The 20,600-nt window shown below is 27.4% G+C and overlaps 1 protein-coding gene across 2 annotated transcripts in view; it reads right to left on the bottom strand.

The window, feature by feature from the left end:
• Positions 1-20,600, bottom strand: part of LOC100206766 (pecanex-like protein 3) — a 69,518-nt gene that overhangs the window by 26,255 nt on the left and 22,663 nt on the right. For both annotated transcript variants that reach the window (XM_065806000.1, XM_065806001.1), the window contains exons 3-10: positions 13,906-14,805; positions 12,083-12,188; positions 11,254-11,295; positions 8,337-8,597; positions 8,086-8,239; positions 7,905-7,937; positions 3,222-3,390; positions 687-797 (exon numbers count right to left, since the gene is read on the bottom strand). In XM_065806000.1, coding sequence (XP_065662072.1) covers positions 687-797; positions 3,222-3,390; positions 7,905-7,937; positions 8,086-8,239; positions 8,337-8,597; positions 11,254-11,295; positions 12,083-12,188; positions 13,906-14,805 — 1,776 coding nt within the window. The remainder of the gene's footprint in view (positions 1-686; positions 798-3,221; positions 3,391-7,904; positions 7,938-8,085; positions 8,240-8,336; positions 8,598-11,253; positions 11,296-12,082; positions 12,189-13,905; positions 14,806-20,600) is intronic.

The following is a 20,600-nucleotide window of genomic DNA, read 5'->3' as shown; positions in this document are numbered from 1 at the left end:
TTCAAACACTACCACCAAAAACAACTTAATATTACTGCTAAAAAGTTAAAATAAAACTTGCAGCTAACTTAAAAAATAACTTAATATTGTGGAAACAAAAAAATTCACTACTGCCACAGTCATGGACAGGAAAGGCGTGCAATCACACGCTATTCCTGAGCATTTAATTTATTTTTGCCGCAACTTGACCATGGCTTTTTATATTTTTAAAAATGTTTTAAAAATGGGTTGAAATAAAGTAATAAAGTGAGAAACAAATTTTAATGATCGTTTTAAATAAAAAAATTAAATATATATTAATAAAGAATATTTAATAAAATTATATAAAATTTTAAAAATTTGTGCATTTTATGATAGTTTAAATACAATGAAATACTTTATGAATGATTTTATTTTATAACTAATATTATTAAAACATTATAAGAGTTTGCCTAATATTCTAAAAACATAAGGAAAGATAAAAGTTTTAAAGATATTCAACCTTAACGTAATTATAATTATATTAATTTATTACTAGAGTTTCAATTTTTTAGTTTTATTTTAGTTGACTTTTTTTTAGAGCTATGGTTTTAATTTACTCTTTTTTTAACTTCAAAAAAATTATTCATATGTGTGGTCAGGTATTGAGTTTGATCGCACGTCTTTAACTTGCCAATACTACAAAAAAAAGTTTAAATAAAACTTACCACTACCACCAAAAACATGCATATCAAGTTGTTCCAAAATGTGCATTATAAAAGTATTAAATTGTGGAAGCAAGCCTAGTAAGAAGACTAACGGAAATGCCAACAGAAAACCTTAAAAACAATAACAATCAATATAATTTAATTTACATCAGACTCACAGGACCAGATTATCTATATTGTAGAAGAGACATTACCCTCAACTCTATGAAGAAAAGTAACCTACCAATAAAAATGATTCTTAACTTTTTTTAAAAAGTGGAAATAATTTATTTTTAACTGAAATATCAAACTTTTTTGAGTGCATTTGCACTCAATTGAGTGTATTCACGTCATTTTTTATCAATCATTTCAAATTTTAAACTACTTTAAAATGTTTTAAAAAATAATGCGACTGTTAATAAAATGAATTTCAGTTTAATGTAACATGTCAAAAGTTTAATGTAACATGTCTTTCAAGGTTATCTTAATTTATATGTGCATTTACTTGTTTATATGCGATTCTGCGCATAAAGAACCATGACGTACTATTAAATACGCATGAAATTATAGGAACTGTGAAAACGTCTATTGTCACTGTGAAAAGTTAATGGCCCATTCTCATTTAGGTAACAAAAAAAATTGGAAATGCACTAAAGTAAATGGTATATGTACTTTCTAGGACTTGAATCTAGATTGAATAACAAAATTAAGAAGCAAATGGTTATTGGAAGCAAATGGTCATTGAAAGCAAAATGGTCATTGGAAGCAAATGGTCATTAGAAGCAAATGGTCATTGGATATTACTTAGAATGTTTATTAGAATAAACGGATATTGTCAGAAAAAAAAAAAGAAAAATTAAATTAAAATTAAAAAGATGTATTTTATTAATATTTTAAAGAATGCTTGTATTTTATAACTTGAAACTTCTGACACACTTTCTACGCTTATAAAATTACTTAGATGAAAAATGTATCTGTCATGTAATATTACTGAGCCCATGGTCATAAAACAAGAAACAACGATCATGAAATATATACAAACGTATTGAACACTAAAGAAACAACAATCATGAAATATATACAAACTTATTGAACACTAAAGAAGCTTTTGATAAGCACAGAGCTAATTAAGCAACAACTCTGAGTTATTGTTATACTTAAACTTAAAACTATAAATTAAGCAACAACTCTGAGTTATTGTTATACTTAAACTTAAAACTATAAATTAAGCAACAACTCTGAGTTATTGTTATACTTAAACTTAAAACTATAAATTAAGCAACAACTCTGAGTTATTGTTATACTTAAACTTAAAACTATAAATTAAGCAACAACTCTGAGTTATTGTTATACTTAAACTTAAAACTATAAATTAAGCAACAACTCTGAGTTATTGTTATACTTAAACTTAAAACTATAAATTAAGCAACAACTCTGAGTTATTGTTATACTTAAACTTAAAACTATAAATTAAGCAACAACTCTGAGTTATTGTTATACTTAAACTTAAAACTATAAATTAAGCAACAACTCTGAGTTATTGTTATACTTAAATTTAAAACTATAAATTAAGCAACAACTCTGAGTTATTGTTATACTTAAACTTAAAACTATAAAAATTAATAACTAATTAATTAAATAGCTCTAAATTATTGCTATACTTAAATTTCTAGCAGAATGAGGATTAATACTAAAGTCAAAGCTAATGATAATGCAGGAAGAAGGAAAATATCATACTAGCAACAACTAGCAACAGTTTGTGATCCAATTACTAGCAATAGTTTGTTGATACAATTGTTGATACAATTACTAGCAAAAAAAGTAAGCATAAAAATTGTATAAAAAGTGAGGTTAATAAAACAGTTTTGGTTGAATATATTTGACAATTGTATTTGATTGATTGTATTTGATATCTATTTAACAAAGTGATACAACTGTTATTCAACAAATATGTTGGTCAATTGGATAATATAGATATTAATATCAACATGAGTTTTTGTTGAGAGTTTGTCTCCAATTAAACGGAGACAGTGCTGTTGTGAAAACTATCGATTTCTATTTTAACCAAACATAGTTAGCATGGCCAAGAAATTAGTATTAAAATATGTATGGCTTTAAAGCTTTTAACTGAAGACCAGAATACAATTTAAATCACAAATCTCTCCTAATATTGTTAATAGATTTTTACAGAAAATAAAAACAGGAAAAAAAGCTCATCAAATATTTTCAGATAATTTTTTTTTTGAAGGAATTAAATATATTAAATGTCAGATATAAAATAATTGCTTGATTGTAGATGTTTTTTTTGCCTTTTAACTATAAAACAGATACAAAACCCTTTTTTTTGTTGTTGTTGAAATAAATAAAAATATATACATTATATAAATTTAGAGAACAAATTTTTTACAAAAATTGTTTAAAATATAGACATTTCTATTTAATAGATATTGTGCCTACAATATTTACGCTGTGCCCCAGACCAATGAAATGGTTAATCTGGCCCTGCACACTAAAATAATAATACATAAAACAAAAATAGGTAAAATTTATTAAAACCTAATAATAGGTCACGAGAAAACTCCAATGTAGTCTTTGAGTATAATGACATATGGTATAAAGTAATAGAGTTTGGACTAAATATAGAAGCTTCATCAGCCACGATAATAAGAATAGCAACAAGACAAAAATAAATTGCACGATTAAAAGCAATGGCAGCATTGTGACCCTAAAAACAAACATAAATACAAACATATATTTATGAATTATGTACTACTATACTTGATTAAAAAAAAAAAATTATTTTATTTTAATAAATTATAACAAATTATTTGTAATAATTTCTTTACAATTATTAGGGTGATTCATATTTTATTGATTTTTGAAATTGAATTTTCATCTTCATTTAAAAATTGACCATTTATATGAAAATAAATTTGAGCCAAAAAAAAAAAGTATTATTGATAATTTTAAGGGTCCCCACTAGCCCGATTTTGGGCCAAATAAAAAATAAAAGTGTTTCAAATATAAAAATAGTATTTTTTAATTTATTATATGAATTATCTTTAATCTTTTAGATGATATAGATTGGCTTGAATATTTATCACAGAAAAGAAACATATGAAAATTGAAAAATAAGTCTACAATATCTTAAAAAATTAGTTAAAAAGTTTTTTGCTTAAAAAAAGGTATTTTATTACTTGTGTATGGAAAATATTTTTTGATTTCTTGATAAACTGTTTCCAGACATGGAAAAAACTCTAACCTGGATATTTTTTATAACAGTTTTAAATGAGGTCTTATATATGTCTTTGATCATTGGGGGTAAGCTGATCCAGACACTTACCTTACTAGTGTAATAACAGTTCTTCAATTATTACTTTTTTGTTGTTTTTTTAAGATAAAAAGACTCTTAGTGAATTAACTTATATATATATATATATATATATATATATATATATATATATATATATATATATATATATATATATATATATATATATATATATATATATCAACTTATTTATATATATATATATATATCAACTTATTTATATATATATATATATCAACTTGTTTCTCCTCGCAGCGGCCTTGTTCGTCAAGTTTCGTGTTTCGGAGTTATAGAGTTGAGAGAGGGTCATAACCACAATTAAGTAGCCTCCTCGTCTGTAGTGGCCTTCTGGGCCTTGGGGAGGTGAATTAACAAAAAAAAAAAAAAAAAAAACTACAATGTGGTTAAAGACGTTATTGTTAGTTTTGTTGCCTCAAGATCAGTATATATATAAAAGATCTTTAAGATCAGCAAATATATGAAAAATCTTTAACATCAGTAAATAAATGGAAGATCTTTAAGATCAGAAATTATATGGAAGATCTTCAACTTTAAATGATTCTCATTGTATTATCGTCCAAAATTTTTTGTTAAAAAGGAAAAAAATGAAAGATTAAATATTACTAAATACTACAAAACTATATTTAAAATTTAATATTTCATTAATAAATAAGCTGTGTCATTTAGAGATTAGATTCTTTAATTTGCTTCATATGTTAACTGCAAATCTTCCTTAGGCTTTGTCTCATGATGATTTTCTCTCCTTTAATGAATACCAAGCAGTAGTTCAAAATTTGAAACAACTTCAATAGATTTCAGAAATACCATTCACCACTGCAAAGTTGGTGACAAAATTGGGGAAAATCTCAAACTTCTCAACATAACTTGCATAGTGGTATCCGGTTATTCAACCAAAGTTTATCATTTAGTTTAGTAAGGTTTAATAAACTTAACAAGAGTTTTCCCCCACTAATTCTGTAAGACTTGGTGTTTTCTAGCTTAAATTTAAGAGCTTTTAACATTTTTAAATTCTTTGAATGCTTGAATAATTAAAAAACTGGTTTTAAAAAGAGCATTTTTGCAACATCTTCTCTCACTTCTCTCTCTTAATCTAGGGGAGCAATTGGAACCAATGTTTTATCAATATGCCATAAATGTAATTCAACTGAAACCATGTTGGCATCAATTTCCTTTAGAAATGCTAAAAAGTTTTGAAATGCTGAACATATTATTTTAAGTATTCCTTTTGTAATTTAATAATTTTGTAATTTGCTAATAGGTTTTTATATCTTGGAAAGATGCAGCGTAAGAAAGAAGTTTTTAAAAACAAGAAAGAAACAAAAGATTGAAATAAATTGTGCCATTGCCTGCGCTTCTTTTTTTTGTCATCTTATAAGAAAGCTGCAAACTCAAAATCTGAATCTAGAGATATTAGATAGCCTTGGACATAAAATGAGACACGCACTCAGGAGCTTGAATTTAAAAAATTCTTTAAGGAAATAAGTACATAAGAGTCAATTAAAAAACTCTTTAAGGAAATAGGTACAAAAGAGATTTCAATATCGCTTTGTAATCTCCTCTGGGAAAAATGGTTTCCTTAGGAGCAATCCTGCTAAATTTTACAGTATTGAGTACACGGATTTCTAAGAAAATGTTAGCAGTAGATTGGGTATCATATTGAACAAACTTTGAAGAGTCAATCCTACTTTAAATGTTATTCCAGTTTATTTGGAACTGTTTGAACTTTAAGTTTTTTGGAGATCAAGTTTTTTCAACTCTATGTTTTTAATAGAAGTGTTTGATTATTTCATAACTCATAAAGTAAAATTGAGTTTTGTGTATGACTAAACTAGTCATTTAACTAAAGAATCATATTAAGTTTGTCAAGTACCATACAATGATCAATAGCTGGAACGCCAAGTCTTATTTCCCAATCAATATTTACTAAGACTTAAGTAGAGAGATTTTTTTTTTAAACATCTACGCTTCCAACAAGGCTGCAAGCAACCATGAATTAGAGTTGGAAGTTACTGGAAGATGAAGATTGTAGAGCAAGATACGATTAACAGACGACTTAAGGGATTGCAAAATATATGAATCAGGACAGCAATATGAAGGAAGCAAATTCCAAAGAACTGATGTTCGAGGAAAAAAACTAGACAAATTAGTGTTTTTGGAGCACTTAGGAGCAGTCACAGAAAAAGGATGAGACTTAATTGAATGATGAGAAATGCAAGAATGAATTTTAGTAGATGGCACAAGAGACACTAGCTCTTTAGAGCAGTGCCCATTATAGCATTTGTAGAAAAGAGAAAGAGATGCAACATTATGACGATGTGATAATGTTTGGAGGTTGGCTGCAAGTGCAGGTCCAACTATGCTTACAATGCGTTTTTGCACCTTGTCTAAAAGAGAACGGGCATCATTAGAAGATATACCCCAGGTATGGCAACAGTATTCCATACAAGGCCGGATTTGAGATTTATAGAGATAGAGAATAGAATCCAAAGGCAGAAAGTGTCGAGCTCAATAAAGAGATGCAACCTTAGCAGATGCTAATTTTGCAACGGATTTGATATATGGTTTCCAAGAAAGATCGGATGTAAGAGTTAATCCTAGAAGTTGAAGGGTAGATGACTCATCGAGTTCATTACCGTTCATAATTATAGGAAGATCTAAATTAATGCAATAACAATTGGCTGAAAAAAATTGTGTTTTATCTGAATTGAAGTTCACCAGCCACTGTGAGCCCCATGCTGTAGCAGAAAAGAGATCTTTTTCAAGCTCAAATGCCCCCTCTAAGCAGGCAGAGAGCATTGGCTTCTTATCATGACAAGAATAAATGGTAGTATCATCAGCGAACAATGATACCTTAGATGTGAGAGTATCTGGAAGATCATTAATGTAAATTAAAAAGAGTATAGGGCCAAGGATTGAACCTTGAGGAACCCCTGAAGTTACAGAATAAGAGGAAGGAAGGAAAGGAAGGATTCAATGTTCTTAAATATGTTACCAGTTACACTGTAGGAAGAAAGCTTATGGAGCAGACCAGCATGCCAAACTTTATCGAAAGCTTTAGAAATGTCAAGAGCCATGGCCTTAACAAAACTATTGGGGTAACCTGGATAGGTTACCCCAATGAACAAAGACTTTATTTAAAATTTAATTTGCACTATTATAAAAACTTCCCAGACTATAGTTTTTTCCGTGTCTGGAAGCAGTTTATTAGAAAATCAAAACACCAAATAGTATAACACCTTTTTGTTGCCAAAAATCTCAGTTTTTCTGAAGATTCTGTAGAGTTATCTATTCATTTTTATAACATCTTCTTTTTCTGTAAATAATATTTAAGCCAATATATACTATTTAAAAGAATAAAAAAACTTATAGAACAAATTTTAAGGTCAAGAATTAATTTTTTTGTCTTAAACTCATTTTTACATAAATGGTCAATTTTTAAATCAAGGTGCAAGTTCAATTTTAAAAATCGATAAAATATGAATCACCCTAACTACCAAGAAAACTAAAAAAAATAAATAATAAACATTAATAAATAATGTTTAATAAAAATAGTTGTAAAAATATTTAATTAAACTTAATAAATATCTAATTTAAAAAATCTTATTAAAAAATACTGCTAGTAAAATTTATCTTATATTTCTATCATCTGATGATCTCAATTCTATCATCTAATTATCCTAATTCTTAATCTAATATATTTCATTTTATAACCCTAAAATTTCATAGTTCTATCACGTTATAATCCTAATATTAAAGACGTTCTAATACCATATTAATCTTGTCTTACAACTTAACTCCCTTAAAATATAGTTGCCTATATTGAAAATAGCATGTCTATGTTGCTATGAAAACCTTATAGTAAATAGAATAACTATATTAAAACTCACATGAACAGGTGATGCAGAGTCTGGTTGAACACTCTAAAGTAAAAATTAAATAACTTTAAACAACTTATCATACCTTTTTTTTTCTTCTATTGAAACTTTTTAGTCACACCTTCAATAACAAAAATTGGCACTTTGTAATCACAAAACAAATAACAAACAGTCAAAAGTATTTTAGTCATACCTTCAATAACGAAAATTGACACTTCGCAATTACAAAACAAATAACAAACAGCCAAAAGTCATAGAAGTAGTTTCTAGTGATAAGAAGATAACCAAGAGCAGCAACAAGTGTTGCAAGCAATACTGATGTAGTTATTTGCATTAGGTTTTTATTTCTAAAATTCAACATATTTATTTTAACCATGCATAGTACTTAATTGAAAGTTTATTAAAATAATAAACAGTGCTAAAAAAATGGTCAAAAAAATGAACCTGTCAAATATTGCAAGAAGTTGTAGACGGTCAAACGAAACTTTTAAAGAAAAATTTCCAATAACAGGTAACATATAGTACTTGTTCATCTGCGGTTTTGTTATATCAGTTTTTACACTTGGTAATCCTGCATGAAGCTGTGAACGAAAACCTTCCCATGAATAAGTCACATCAGGAAGTATATCAGGAAGTGCACAAGAAGTGGTTGCACCATTTTCAGAAGCTTCAATTGTTGTTAAAGGCTGGATACTTTCTAAAACCCTACAATATGAGTAAAACTTTTTATTACTATGAAATTATTAAGAAATATTGCTAAAATTAATAATCATTCAGTTGAAATTTAAAGAAACTTTTTTGCTAAAAATTATTGGAATATATTAATTGTTTAATTTATCCATTTTTACTAAACAAAATCTGGATTAAAACACTTTTTTTGGATTAGTATGTAATACATATTAACCTTCTTGATTTAAAGTGTTTTATTTAATCCTGATTTTTTTAAATAATAATGGATGAATTAAACAACTATTATTCTGATAATATTCAGATAATTTTTAGCAAAAAAATTCCTTTAAATTTCATTTCATTTGTTTGTGTGTATTTAAAGCACTTTTAGTTACATCATAAATTGTATGAGGTTATTAAAATTGCTTTAAATATTATGTAATTAAAAGTACTTTAAATACACACAAAAAAATGAATATATATTTAGAGCAAAAGTAATAATAAATACATACTACATAATATATAGAAAACACATGCACGCACACATACAGATTAATATATATATATCCTTATATCGTAGTCGAAAGAAACTTTTATGGTAAAAAAAGTTTCTTTGAACAACATTTAAGCAACTTCAACAACTAAAATAATGCGGAAATAAATTAAGCTTTATTGTTTTTTAAAAAACTGCAATAGTAATAACTAGGAAGTTATTTTAATAGTGTTTTTGTTTTTTTGAAACATATTTTTAAAACATGCGCGGAGTGTTGCTACATCGACTATCTTTTAGCCTGCTGCTACAAGGAAGTGCCACTACATCGACTGAGGGTTTGGTTTGGGTAAGCAATCTATATATAAAGAAAAAAAACTTTATTCAAATTATTGAACTTTTTTTTGTCTGATTTATTAGTGTTCTCTTTAAACCTACAGTTTATTGAAGAAACTTTTCGACTACCATGCAAAACTATATATGTATATAAATATATATATAAATATATATATATATATATATATATATATATATACAAATATATATATATATATATATATATATATATATATACAAATATATATATATATACAAATATATATATATATATATATATATATATATATATATATATATATATATATATTATATATATAAAACACCTAATGAAATATATATATATATATATATATAAAACACCTAATGAAAAATCAAACCGCCAAACCTCTCCGAAATTTGTGCAACACCAGTAATTTTAGAAAAAAAAAGGATACAAAGAAAAACATACTGAAAGTACAAAATAAACATAATAGATATCAAAAAAAGATTTAATATATAAAGATAAAAAAAAAAAGTAAAATGGAAGAATCACATATAAAAATTGTTAACTACTTTATAATATACAATTATAACTACATCATAATAATAAATATAAATAACAATAATAATTGATGGTAATTAAAAGATAAAGTGTAGTAGATAATAAAACGATAGATAAGAGTACATTGCTGTATTTGATGAGCAAATATAGAGGTAACTATATTGTTACAGACTGTATCTATATTTGTACAAACCAAAAGTAAAGAGGAAAACCAATGAAGAATTAAGCTCACAGAGAACTATAAATAATAAAAAGTGATTACATCAAACAAAAATAGCAGTACACTAGTAGCAGTAGCTGACAAGTGTGTAAGTGAAAAAAAATTATTGTCAAGAAAAATAATATTGTTAATGAAGACTTTAAAAGTGTTACTATAACAAAATGACTATGTGATGAAAATACTGTGGAAACATATGGATGAAAAATCTTAGCAATCTAATTGATTAGAAATATGTTGCACGAAATTTTATAATTTAATTGTATATTTAGAACTCAATACCTAAGTTGATTTCAGTAGAAACGTTATAATAGCATAGCAAATGATAGCACATAATAACCAAAAGAAGAATCCATAAAATATATAATGAGTTAGGTAATTAGTAGTAGATTTAATTACCTAAATTATTTTGAAAGTAATTAATTTAAGGTGAAACAAAAAATAAATGAAACGATAATAGAGAATGTTTATGGTGTTCAGGTGTTCAGGTGTGGTGCATTGTCTAGTTCCACATAGCCATCTATTATGGTCTCATTATGTTTTCATCCACTTCAAGATCTGGTGAATAAAAAGCCAAACTAACTCATTTCTTATGCCTGTAGGCTAGCATCTCAGACCCAGACATAAGACTACAGAGCAGATTTCAGTTAACCTTAAGTCACCATTAGTCACAGGGTTTCACTCTTATTTGAAAGAGATGGGAAGCTGTACTGGTGTGGCATGATATGCTACGAAATGAGTAATTTAACATAATATACACAAGCACTACTCTCTTTTTCAATAAATTAAGCTAAAGATAGTTATGTGGCAAAGCGTGTGCAGTTTCTTAACTTCTTGAACTTTGTGACCATCAAGTAGTGTTGAGTAGGCTACCAGAAAATTTTCACAAAAATATAAACTTTTTAAAAAGTGTAGATAAAATTATAAAATCGTTTAAAAATTACTTAAAATTTTAAAATATAAAAATTAAAAAATAAGTTTATGAGAGTAAATGAAATTAGGTTTTTGAAATATTAAGGTTTATATTTAAACACTTTAAAAACTAATATATATTTAAATATCTTTGTAAATACTTTCAATATTAATTAAAAAATATCTATTAAACCTTGTTCTTTCCTGTTGTTTTGCTCTTTCTCTCAAACTTGCTCTAAACCAAAATTGATTTAAGTTAAAAAAGTTTGCCATGGCAACAATATTAAACAAACAAGACATTTTTTACGGTAAAGAACAGATATAAGAGTAATGAAGCAACAAGAGTAGAAGGCACATATATGCTTATAAGAATTAAAAAATGTGATTATAAAAATTGATCTTTGCTTGTTAAAACAATGATTAACCATTTTCATAAATAATATATTAAATTAATTATTGAAAAATTTATTATACATTGCTAAGTACATACAATTGTATTATAGTATAAAGTTTAAAGAATGAAACACATCAAAACACAGTAAAGTGAAACTTACACATTTAACACTCATCTTACGAAACTAGTCAAAAGTACACAAATATATATGATGGATCTATTTATAAAAAGGTAAATCATTTCTTTTTAAAAAAAATAAAATTTGGAGCACCTAATGTGTCCTTTGTATCAGCAGCTTGAAGATGTAAGCAGTTTTAATAGACATTTGAAATTATCAAAAATCATACAGATCTTTAAAAAACGAAATAATCTCTGCTTTTAAAAAAAATATTTCATCATGTGCAATACTTCTGAAAGATTTATTTGTTGGTCTTTATGGTGGTTGTGAAGTCTGAATTTGAATGCATTTACACAAAAGTGTCTGATGTGATAACAACCAATTTTAACTTTTTTAACACAATTAGAAAATTTTAACTTTAAAAAAAAGTAAAAAATAAAAAAATAAAAAATACAACAATACATTGATAAAGTAAAACAAAAACAAAAAAACAAACAATATTATCATTACTGTATAGGAGATGATGGCCCATCAGTGGGTAAGTCTTCAGTTGAAAAAATTTCTTGTAATCCACCACTTGCAGTGTCATCTCCAAATGTATAGGAATACCAATTACCTAATAATTTAATTTATAAAAGTTCTTTTATTGTCTGAACTACTTAATTATCAAACGATTTCTAATAATTGAATTTATAAAAGTTATTTTAATGCCTGGACTTGCTAATTAAAAAGAAAAAAAACTAGCAATTGTTCGAAAAATTTATAAAAAATTAAAGTGTAAAGTTTAAAACAACTATCAACTTTAGTTAAAACACAATTAACACAAGGGTCAAATCATTATAAGCCCCCTTCCTCCTTTGAATGGTGCCACCCCAAACCCCATCTCCCTCACCTTGGTGAGTGGGGGGGGGGGGGGTTCAGACCACATACAGACCACTGATTACCTATAATAAAATAAAATTTAAAGAAATAATGGTTTCATTTTGAAATTAATTTAGATATTTAGAAATAAGGTATCTAAATATCTAAATTAATTTAGAAACCTTCATTTGAAACCTAATGAAGGTCTCTAAAAAGTTACTGCCCCCTTTATTTGTGTCCCTATCTAATATAAAGACCAGCTCAAGGAGAAAACAACCAACTATATCTTTCTTTTTATTAAGAAATGACTTACAATTAATTTCACCCTTCACATAGGCCAGTTGGCAGATTAGAGGGGCACTGGTTTCTAGCAACACATTCAATCGTTGATAATGCTGGCGTTTTTGGTGTGGATTTGACAAGTTTATGTTTGCATTTTCAGATAGTTGGGTCTAATGGTCTTATATGCTGTTAATCTTAGATCAAAACAAAGTGTTAGAAAAATTTACAAGCATCTCAAAATGGCTGAAAATTGGACTTTTTAGGCAAGTGGAAAATTTGCTTTTAGATATATTTGAGTTCTAAACTGCAACAAGATGCCTATATCTTGACCATTTATTGCAGACAGTAGTAGCAAATCACTTATCTGTAAAGACTTGTGGATGAATAGAATAATGCTACAGTTAGTTTCATTTTGGCATATGTTAGCAATTTAAGAATTTTTTCCAAAGTTGAGGAGGTCATAAATTTTTTCTAATTTAACACAAGTTAATAAAAACCACTTTTTTAAAGAGAGAACCATCCAGAAAATAATTCTTGAAAAAATGAGACACTTGTTGAATATGAGAAAAAAATTATACAGCTCTAAAGTAGTCTGTTTTGACCATTTGTAAATCGAGGGGGGGCACTGTGTCATGTTTCTAAGGCAATAATTTCTGAACCATTGTACTTGGAAGTCTGAAATTTCAAATTTATCATATCTACATAATGCACATAACAGTATGTAAAAATCAGAGATGGTAATCCACAAAGTTTTTTCAAATTGGTTGAAATATAATGATTTGACCCACAATTAGAAAATTTTAACTTTAAAAAAAAGTAAAAAATAAAATTTAAAAAATCCAAAATATAACAATACATTGATTAAGTCAAAAAAAACAAAACAATATTATCATTACTGTATACTGTATATTTGTTTTAAACATCCCCAAGGCCTAGGGGACTAAAAAAGTCAAGAAGGCTATTTTTTTAATTATTATTTTATTGTGGTTACAATCCTCTCTCAACTCTATAAATCAGAAACACAAACTTTGAAGAACTACTACATGATGGGGATCAAACTTAGAACTTTTCATTTATAAACCACTACATCATTAATTAGTAAACAAAAATGTTGGCTTTCTATTTTATAAGAAATAGAAAGAAAGAAAAAATTAAAAACATAAAATTTAAAATTCTAATTAAAATCATACCAAATTCATCCCTAAAACAATGAACAGCTCCACTTGAAGTATCTTCATGAGACATTGCAACATATTTTCCTTTTGAATTAGTACCTACTTCTTCTAAAGTATTCTCTGAGTTATCCGGGGTTTGGAAACTTACTTGGGAATGTAATCTAGACAAACTGCGATCAGAAAAAGCATTACTTCTTCGTCTATGAAAAGAATTTGTACTATTGAATGCATAACATACACTCCTTCTCGGTACTCTACAAAAAGGTTTATCAAAAGCTTCTAAGTCAATACCAGATTCTGCCTCACATTTTTTATGATCTAAATGTCCAGAACTATTGGTGTCTTCAACTATAGCAGAAAACTTGTCAGATTTCAAGTCTGCTGCATCACAATTTAATAAACTAATATTTTCAATTGATGAGTTTTCTATTTCAGGTAATGAAAACCAAGTTCCTTGTGCAGTTTTTGAGCGAACACTTTCTGCATATACATTGTAGCCTTTAAATCTCCGACTATTACCTATATCTTCTTTAACCTCTAATGCTGGCATAGAGACAGTCTTGTCATTTGATAAATCTGTTTCAATATTTTTTAATAAAGTGGGCAACGTATTTTCTGATTTTACTTCTAACTCTTTTTCAGATGCCGGAGATTTTTCTTTTTCTGATTCAAAGTACTTTAAAGACGATTCTCTTACTTCTGCACAAACACTGTCACCCCATGATGAATTGCTACAACAAGCACATACTGCTACATCTCTATTAAATGAGAATGATTTTTTTACTGTCAAATTATCGATCTGGATAGGATTATTTTCTAAAGTTTCTTTCATCTCACACTCTTTTAGTATTTCAACTGTTGTAGATTGAGATGGTTGATCTTCTGATTCTTTTAAGATAGTTATATACTCTGAACCTAGAAAAAATTAATTATTTGAATTTTTCACATAAAACAAGAACAATTTTCAAAATGTAGAAGAACAAAGATTTTTATTGTTTAGAAAAAAAAAACACAAGCTAAAATCAGAAGATACTATAATCAATAAAAGCCTAAACTCTTAATAAAAAGCCTAAACCCTTTTTTGTCTATGATAAAAACTTGGACTGTAACCATATTTTAATTCTTAGAGGGTATTCTGTCAAACAAGAATACTTTTTAGGTATTTATCATTAATCTATGTACAGTAGGGTTATGACTTTTTTTCAACCCCATGCTCCTGTACTGTAGTTTGATGAACTTTTAGCTAAAAAGCACTATTATTTGCATATCTTTTGAAAAAATTCACCCCGCCATTGAACAATCGATTTTGACATAAGTACTACTATGTAACCCAGTGGGCACAAGACATATTTTAAACGTCTAAAATATGTATTAATGCATTTTAATACGTGTTTTAGACGTTATAAACACATCTTGTGCCCACTAGGAATACATAGTAGTACTTATGTCAAAATCGATTTTTCAATGGTGGGATGAACTTTTTTCAAAAGATATGCAAATAATAGCTCATTTTGTGCTTTTTAGGTAAAAGTTTATCAAACTACAGTACAGGAGCATGGGGTTGAAAAAAAGTCATAACCCTAATGTACAGTTGCAATTCAAAGTTTAGAATACTTTTAAAATTTGCAGAAAATTTAAATTTTAAAATTATTTTTTTACTTTCAAAATTTGAGTATTAATACTATATACATAGGTAATTTATTTTTTTACTACTAAATTTGTTTTAGTCATAGTTTGTTGATATTTTAGCTTTATTTAGTCAATTTAATTATTATTTATTGGGAAAACTAATGAATTAAGAACATAAATACATGTTTGCATGAAAAAGGATTGACATTAACTGCTATTGCTGCACATTTTAATCTAACACATAGCTGCATCATTAAAACAATATTATGGAACTGGCGATTTTAAAAGCAAAACCCAAACTGGACAATTAAAGATGAATATTCAAATGACAGATTATTTCATTCATTGTTATGCAAAAGGTAAATTTTATCACTACATCCACTGGTTTGCACCAGTTTGTTGTGACAATTAGAAGAGGTTTGGGCAAACAACTTTATTTAAGGAGCCATGTTCTCAAAAAAATATTAGAGACTGTATGGCCTTTTGTCAAGATTGGCAGGATGTAATATTTGGCAACAAATTATTAATTGAACAACTTGGTTGTCTATCTACAAGCGTTAGACACCCCCCTTGCCAACAATACAACATCCAATATTTGCTTTTGATTGTAAAATATGGGTGCCATTACCACCAATCAAAATGGTGGCTTATGGAATACGCATCCTAACACTACTCTAGGAACACTTCAAAAAAAATTTAAAAGATTTACAGACATCACAAACACCCGCAAATTCAACATGATAGAGCATGCTGTTACAGGGTGAAGCTAGTAAACAGTTGGTTATGTGAAAATTGGATTTAGGTCATTGGCCCCTGGCCAAAAATGGCCAAACTTAACTCTATCAAAAATTGCCGTAACCATTTTAAAAATGAAGTCTAGAAAATAAGACCTTATTTTCTAATGATCTACGAGAGAAATTAGACAGGAAACATAAGTTAAATCTTAGTATAGATTCAACTTCCTAATAGGCTGGCATAGATAAAAACCTGTGCTACAATGCTGCCTTAAATGATTAATACTGTTTCTAGTCAACTCTATTTATAGATTGTTGCTTTTACCTCCTTATTCTTGTTATCTCTAATGAAGGTAGAGGTCAAAATCTCAGATTTAATGGTTCTAAGACCAGCTGATAGAAAGGTTTCTCAAACTCTGTGGTAGTTCTCAGAGAGGCTGGCTCAACAACTGTAAAATATCATAGTATTAACAGTGCTGTGTTGTACATAGAAAATGTCCCTGTTAGTACTTTTGGTATGCATTGTAGATTCCAAATCAGGAGCCCTTGGTTATAACCTTGGGTTGCTTAGTAGGAATGAGGCAACTCCATAACTTATTGCTTATGGTGTCATGCACTATCTATGATTCAATTTCTTTAATTATTTTAATTTTAATTTTAAAACATGATTAAACTACCTAAAAATATTAATTTGTAGTCTTTCAAGTAATTTTTTATCAGTTGAATCTTACCTGTTGCAAAAATCAATAGACCTACTTGCTTTTTGTGAGATAAATTTGGCTGTTTCATTTTTGAGTTTTAGAATTGATGACTATTATCTTTTGATTTTCAAAGATTCAATTCTCAAAGATGATCATATGTTTGACCTGTGTAAATACTTAGTAGTCAATTCACCTATTTGTTACAAAACCAGGTTTGATTGTCTGAAAATTTTTTCATATGTTTTGGTGTTGCTTCTTTTCACATAAACACCTTTCTTTTTATTCTTAATTGTTCTCCTTCTTTCCGAGACTTTTTGATGTTGTTTCTGACCAAGTCCTATTTTTTTATCCCTCAGCCAATATTGTTGTTATTGATGACTTTAATGCTTATTACACTAAACAGCTTGGCTCTAGCAATGCCGACATTAAAATCAATATTTTTCAATTTCTTACTTATTATTTAACTTTGGGAATTGTTTTCCTGACAACTCTAATCAGTTACTATCACTCTTTAATTTATCCTTTGTCGTTGACTCTAGCTTATGTTCAGTTTCTCCTCATTCTTCTTTGTGGATTGGACCATGCTATGATTTCATCAAAACTTTATTTTGTACTTCTTCTTCAGACTATCATCACATTTCTTACTACCTTAAAGCTAACTAGGATTCTTTTCTTGATTATCTTGAGAGGGTTCTTTTGGCTGATATCTTTTGTCTCTCTGCTGATTATTGCCCCTCCGATGTAACCTTCTGGATTCTACAAGACATAGAAATTTTTATTCCTTCCCATCAGTTAAGAATCTCACTCTACCCAATCATTTTTAACTTGTGCAGCTGTTATTTCTAATCTCAATTATTTCTTTCATCATTTTCACAATAACAACAATCTTAAGAACAAACAATGTTTTACTATTTCCAGAATTCTATGCAAAAAGGTGCAGTCAGACACTAAACTCCATTATCCGCAGTATTTATAACTCCATATCTTCATATCATTTATATCTCAATATCTCTATATCATTTATATCTCCATATCTCAGAATATATCTCAAAAGTTCTAGAAACTTTTATAAAATCTTTAAATGGCAGTTATAAAATCTAAAATTCCATCTCTAATACATTGGTCTGATCTTATAACTCTCACAAGCATATGACCATACTATTTACAAAGACCTTTTCCTCTAACTCTCATCTCTAGTAATCTATCACTACACTTTTTCTATCATCCTAAAGAAACAGGTTAATCAATTATTAGACATCTAAATTACTTCTGTTACTAATGTTATTTTTCACTTCTTCTTCAACTTGTTATCCCAATGTAACAGTCTTCAAAAGTGTACAGAACTCTCTTCGTCTCTAAACTATCAAACAAGTGCTATCAAAAAACTGAGTTTTTTTCTTGTTATTCTGCTTTAGCTCTACTTGCTGATGACACAACAAGATACTTCAGTCTTGACAAATAGTCATCATTTTTTGATCGCTAAGAACAGGCAGCCAACCTTGAATTTAATTGCTTTAATTGGACAGTTTGGAGCTTGCAGTGGCTTGTGAAGTTTAAGCCATAAAAACTCAGTCATTTACTGCTAACAATCATTTCAATATTGTTGATGACATTACTCTTGTCTGAGCCCTCTACTTTTATCTTCTTGGATTATCATTCATTCCTGACCTCTCATGAATATGAGAGGTCAGGATAATCATCTCTTTATAATTAAAAAAACTTGACACATTGAATTAATAAGAAACAAAACTTTAAATACATTAGTGGAAAGAATTCTCTTAAACAAAAACACTTCTTCCGTTTTATAAGAAAAAGAAAAGTTTTTAATTTGATATCGCATATTATAATCTATAATAATCTATGATGGAGAGACTAATGTTTTGCGTAATGAATTAGTTAGCAGATGATAAGAAAAAAATTTCTTCATTAAAAATTGCAAACCTATTTTACATTCCTTCAAAACTAAATTTAAATTTTTAAAATCATATTTAACTTAAAGCCTTTTAATTTAAAAAAATTTTTATAAAATAATTTGTTTGTTTAAAAAATTCACAGTTGCAGTTAAATGTATTTTTTTACAACCTAATATTTTCTGAATAAATGCCACATAAACAATATTAAAAGATAATTTAAACATTCCTTAATAAAAAAGTTTTTGCCTATAACTTAACGCTAAAACTATTAAACGTTTCCTACATAAAATGTGAGCTGCGAAACGCTTCTTAACAAGGCCTTCCAATATTTATCTCTAAATCCTTAAATAAAATTTGCAAAAAAATAAAAATCTATAATATAATTGCTACAGAAAACATTTAACGTTTAACGTTCAATGTCATTTCATTAGTTACTAGGCTTTGAAAGAGCGCGTTTTCAAAATGTATCGGTCATTGGAGAAAGATCTATTAAGCGAGATTTAAACTTTTTATCCTTTTATTATTTAACTATTATTTATTAGTTTATAAATATTACATAAAGAATCATATTAAGATAAATAATCATCGTTAAGATCATATTATAATTGAAGTAAGTATAGAAAATAGTTATATATAACATTTTTATTAGATATAAAGTAGAAGGGATCACTCCTTTTAATTTTTTAAATCGTTTACGTTTTGTTTGTTTTAGTTTTACTTTTAGCTTTATCTTTTTTTAGCAGTTTTTATTATTTTTTTTTAGCAGTTTTTATTATTTTTTTTATTATTTTATTTTTTAGAAGGAAAATAGGGGTATGGATGAGGCCTAATTATTATTTATGCAACAAAAAGGTTGTACTAATGCTATTTCAATAAAATTGGTTATTACTACTTTGAAATTTCTGTGATGCTATTAACTATTTTGTTCTTTTTTAAAAAATTTAGAAAAATAAATTAAAATTTTGTGCCAACACTGACATGGCATGTCACATGTTATTGTATGCAAAGATTAAATTTTGTTATGAGGATTACAGTTCTTAGGAAAAAAAAAATGAAGGTAAAGAGTATTGTTTGTATATATTTATTTTGTTTACTTTGAGTCTTTTTAAATTGTCTCGCATCATTTTTAAAATTTTTGTTTGCACATGTTTATTGTTTGCATATATGCTTTTTTGATAGGTATGTGTATGCGGTAATATGTGCTTTATAGTTGTTTTATCAATGTTTTTTTATAATAATGTAAAGTGTTTTTTTATTGTTTGTGTATGTGTTAATATGTGTTATATAATTGTTTTATAAATGTGTTTAAATATGTATATAAGGTATATATTTAACCTAATATACATATTAAACACATTCATTGTGTTTATAGTTGGTACATATGTTTATGTTATGTTGTTTCCATGTTTTCAAAGTGATATGACTTGGTAAACGTGTAGAGCAAGACTTGTCAACCTTGCCAGCAAAGTGATGTACTTATAACAGAGGGTTACACGGCAGTGTTTAGTGTCAAACTGTTACTGCTTTAGGTCTAGATGTTTTCAAGCCTTTATTGTTAATTACTCTAAAAACGCATAATAATGTATTTTAATAATATTTTGCGTAATGTTGTTACTTATGTACTGTTATATATGAATGTTATGTTACTTAAATTATGTTATATGCATATTATATTAACTTATAGTGAGTGCTATTGTTGTGTGTTGTTGCTGTGATGTTGTTTTTTTGTTATC

The sequence above is a fragment of the Hydra vulgaris genome, chromosome 09 (genome assembly GCF_038396675.1).
Source record: "Hydra vulgaris chromosome 09, alternate assembly HydraT2T_AEP".
Classification (NCBI taxonomy): domain Eukaryota; kingdom Metazoa; phylum Cnidaria; class Hydrozoa; order Anthoathecata; family Hydridae; genus Hydra; species Hydra vulgaris.
The sequence above is the reverse complement of the archived record's forward strand: the minus strand, read 5'-3'. Positions and strand labels throughout refer to the sequence as shown.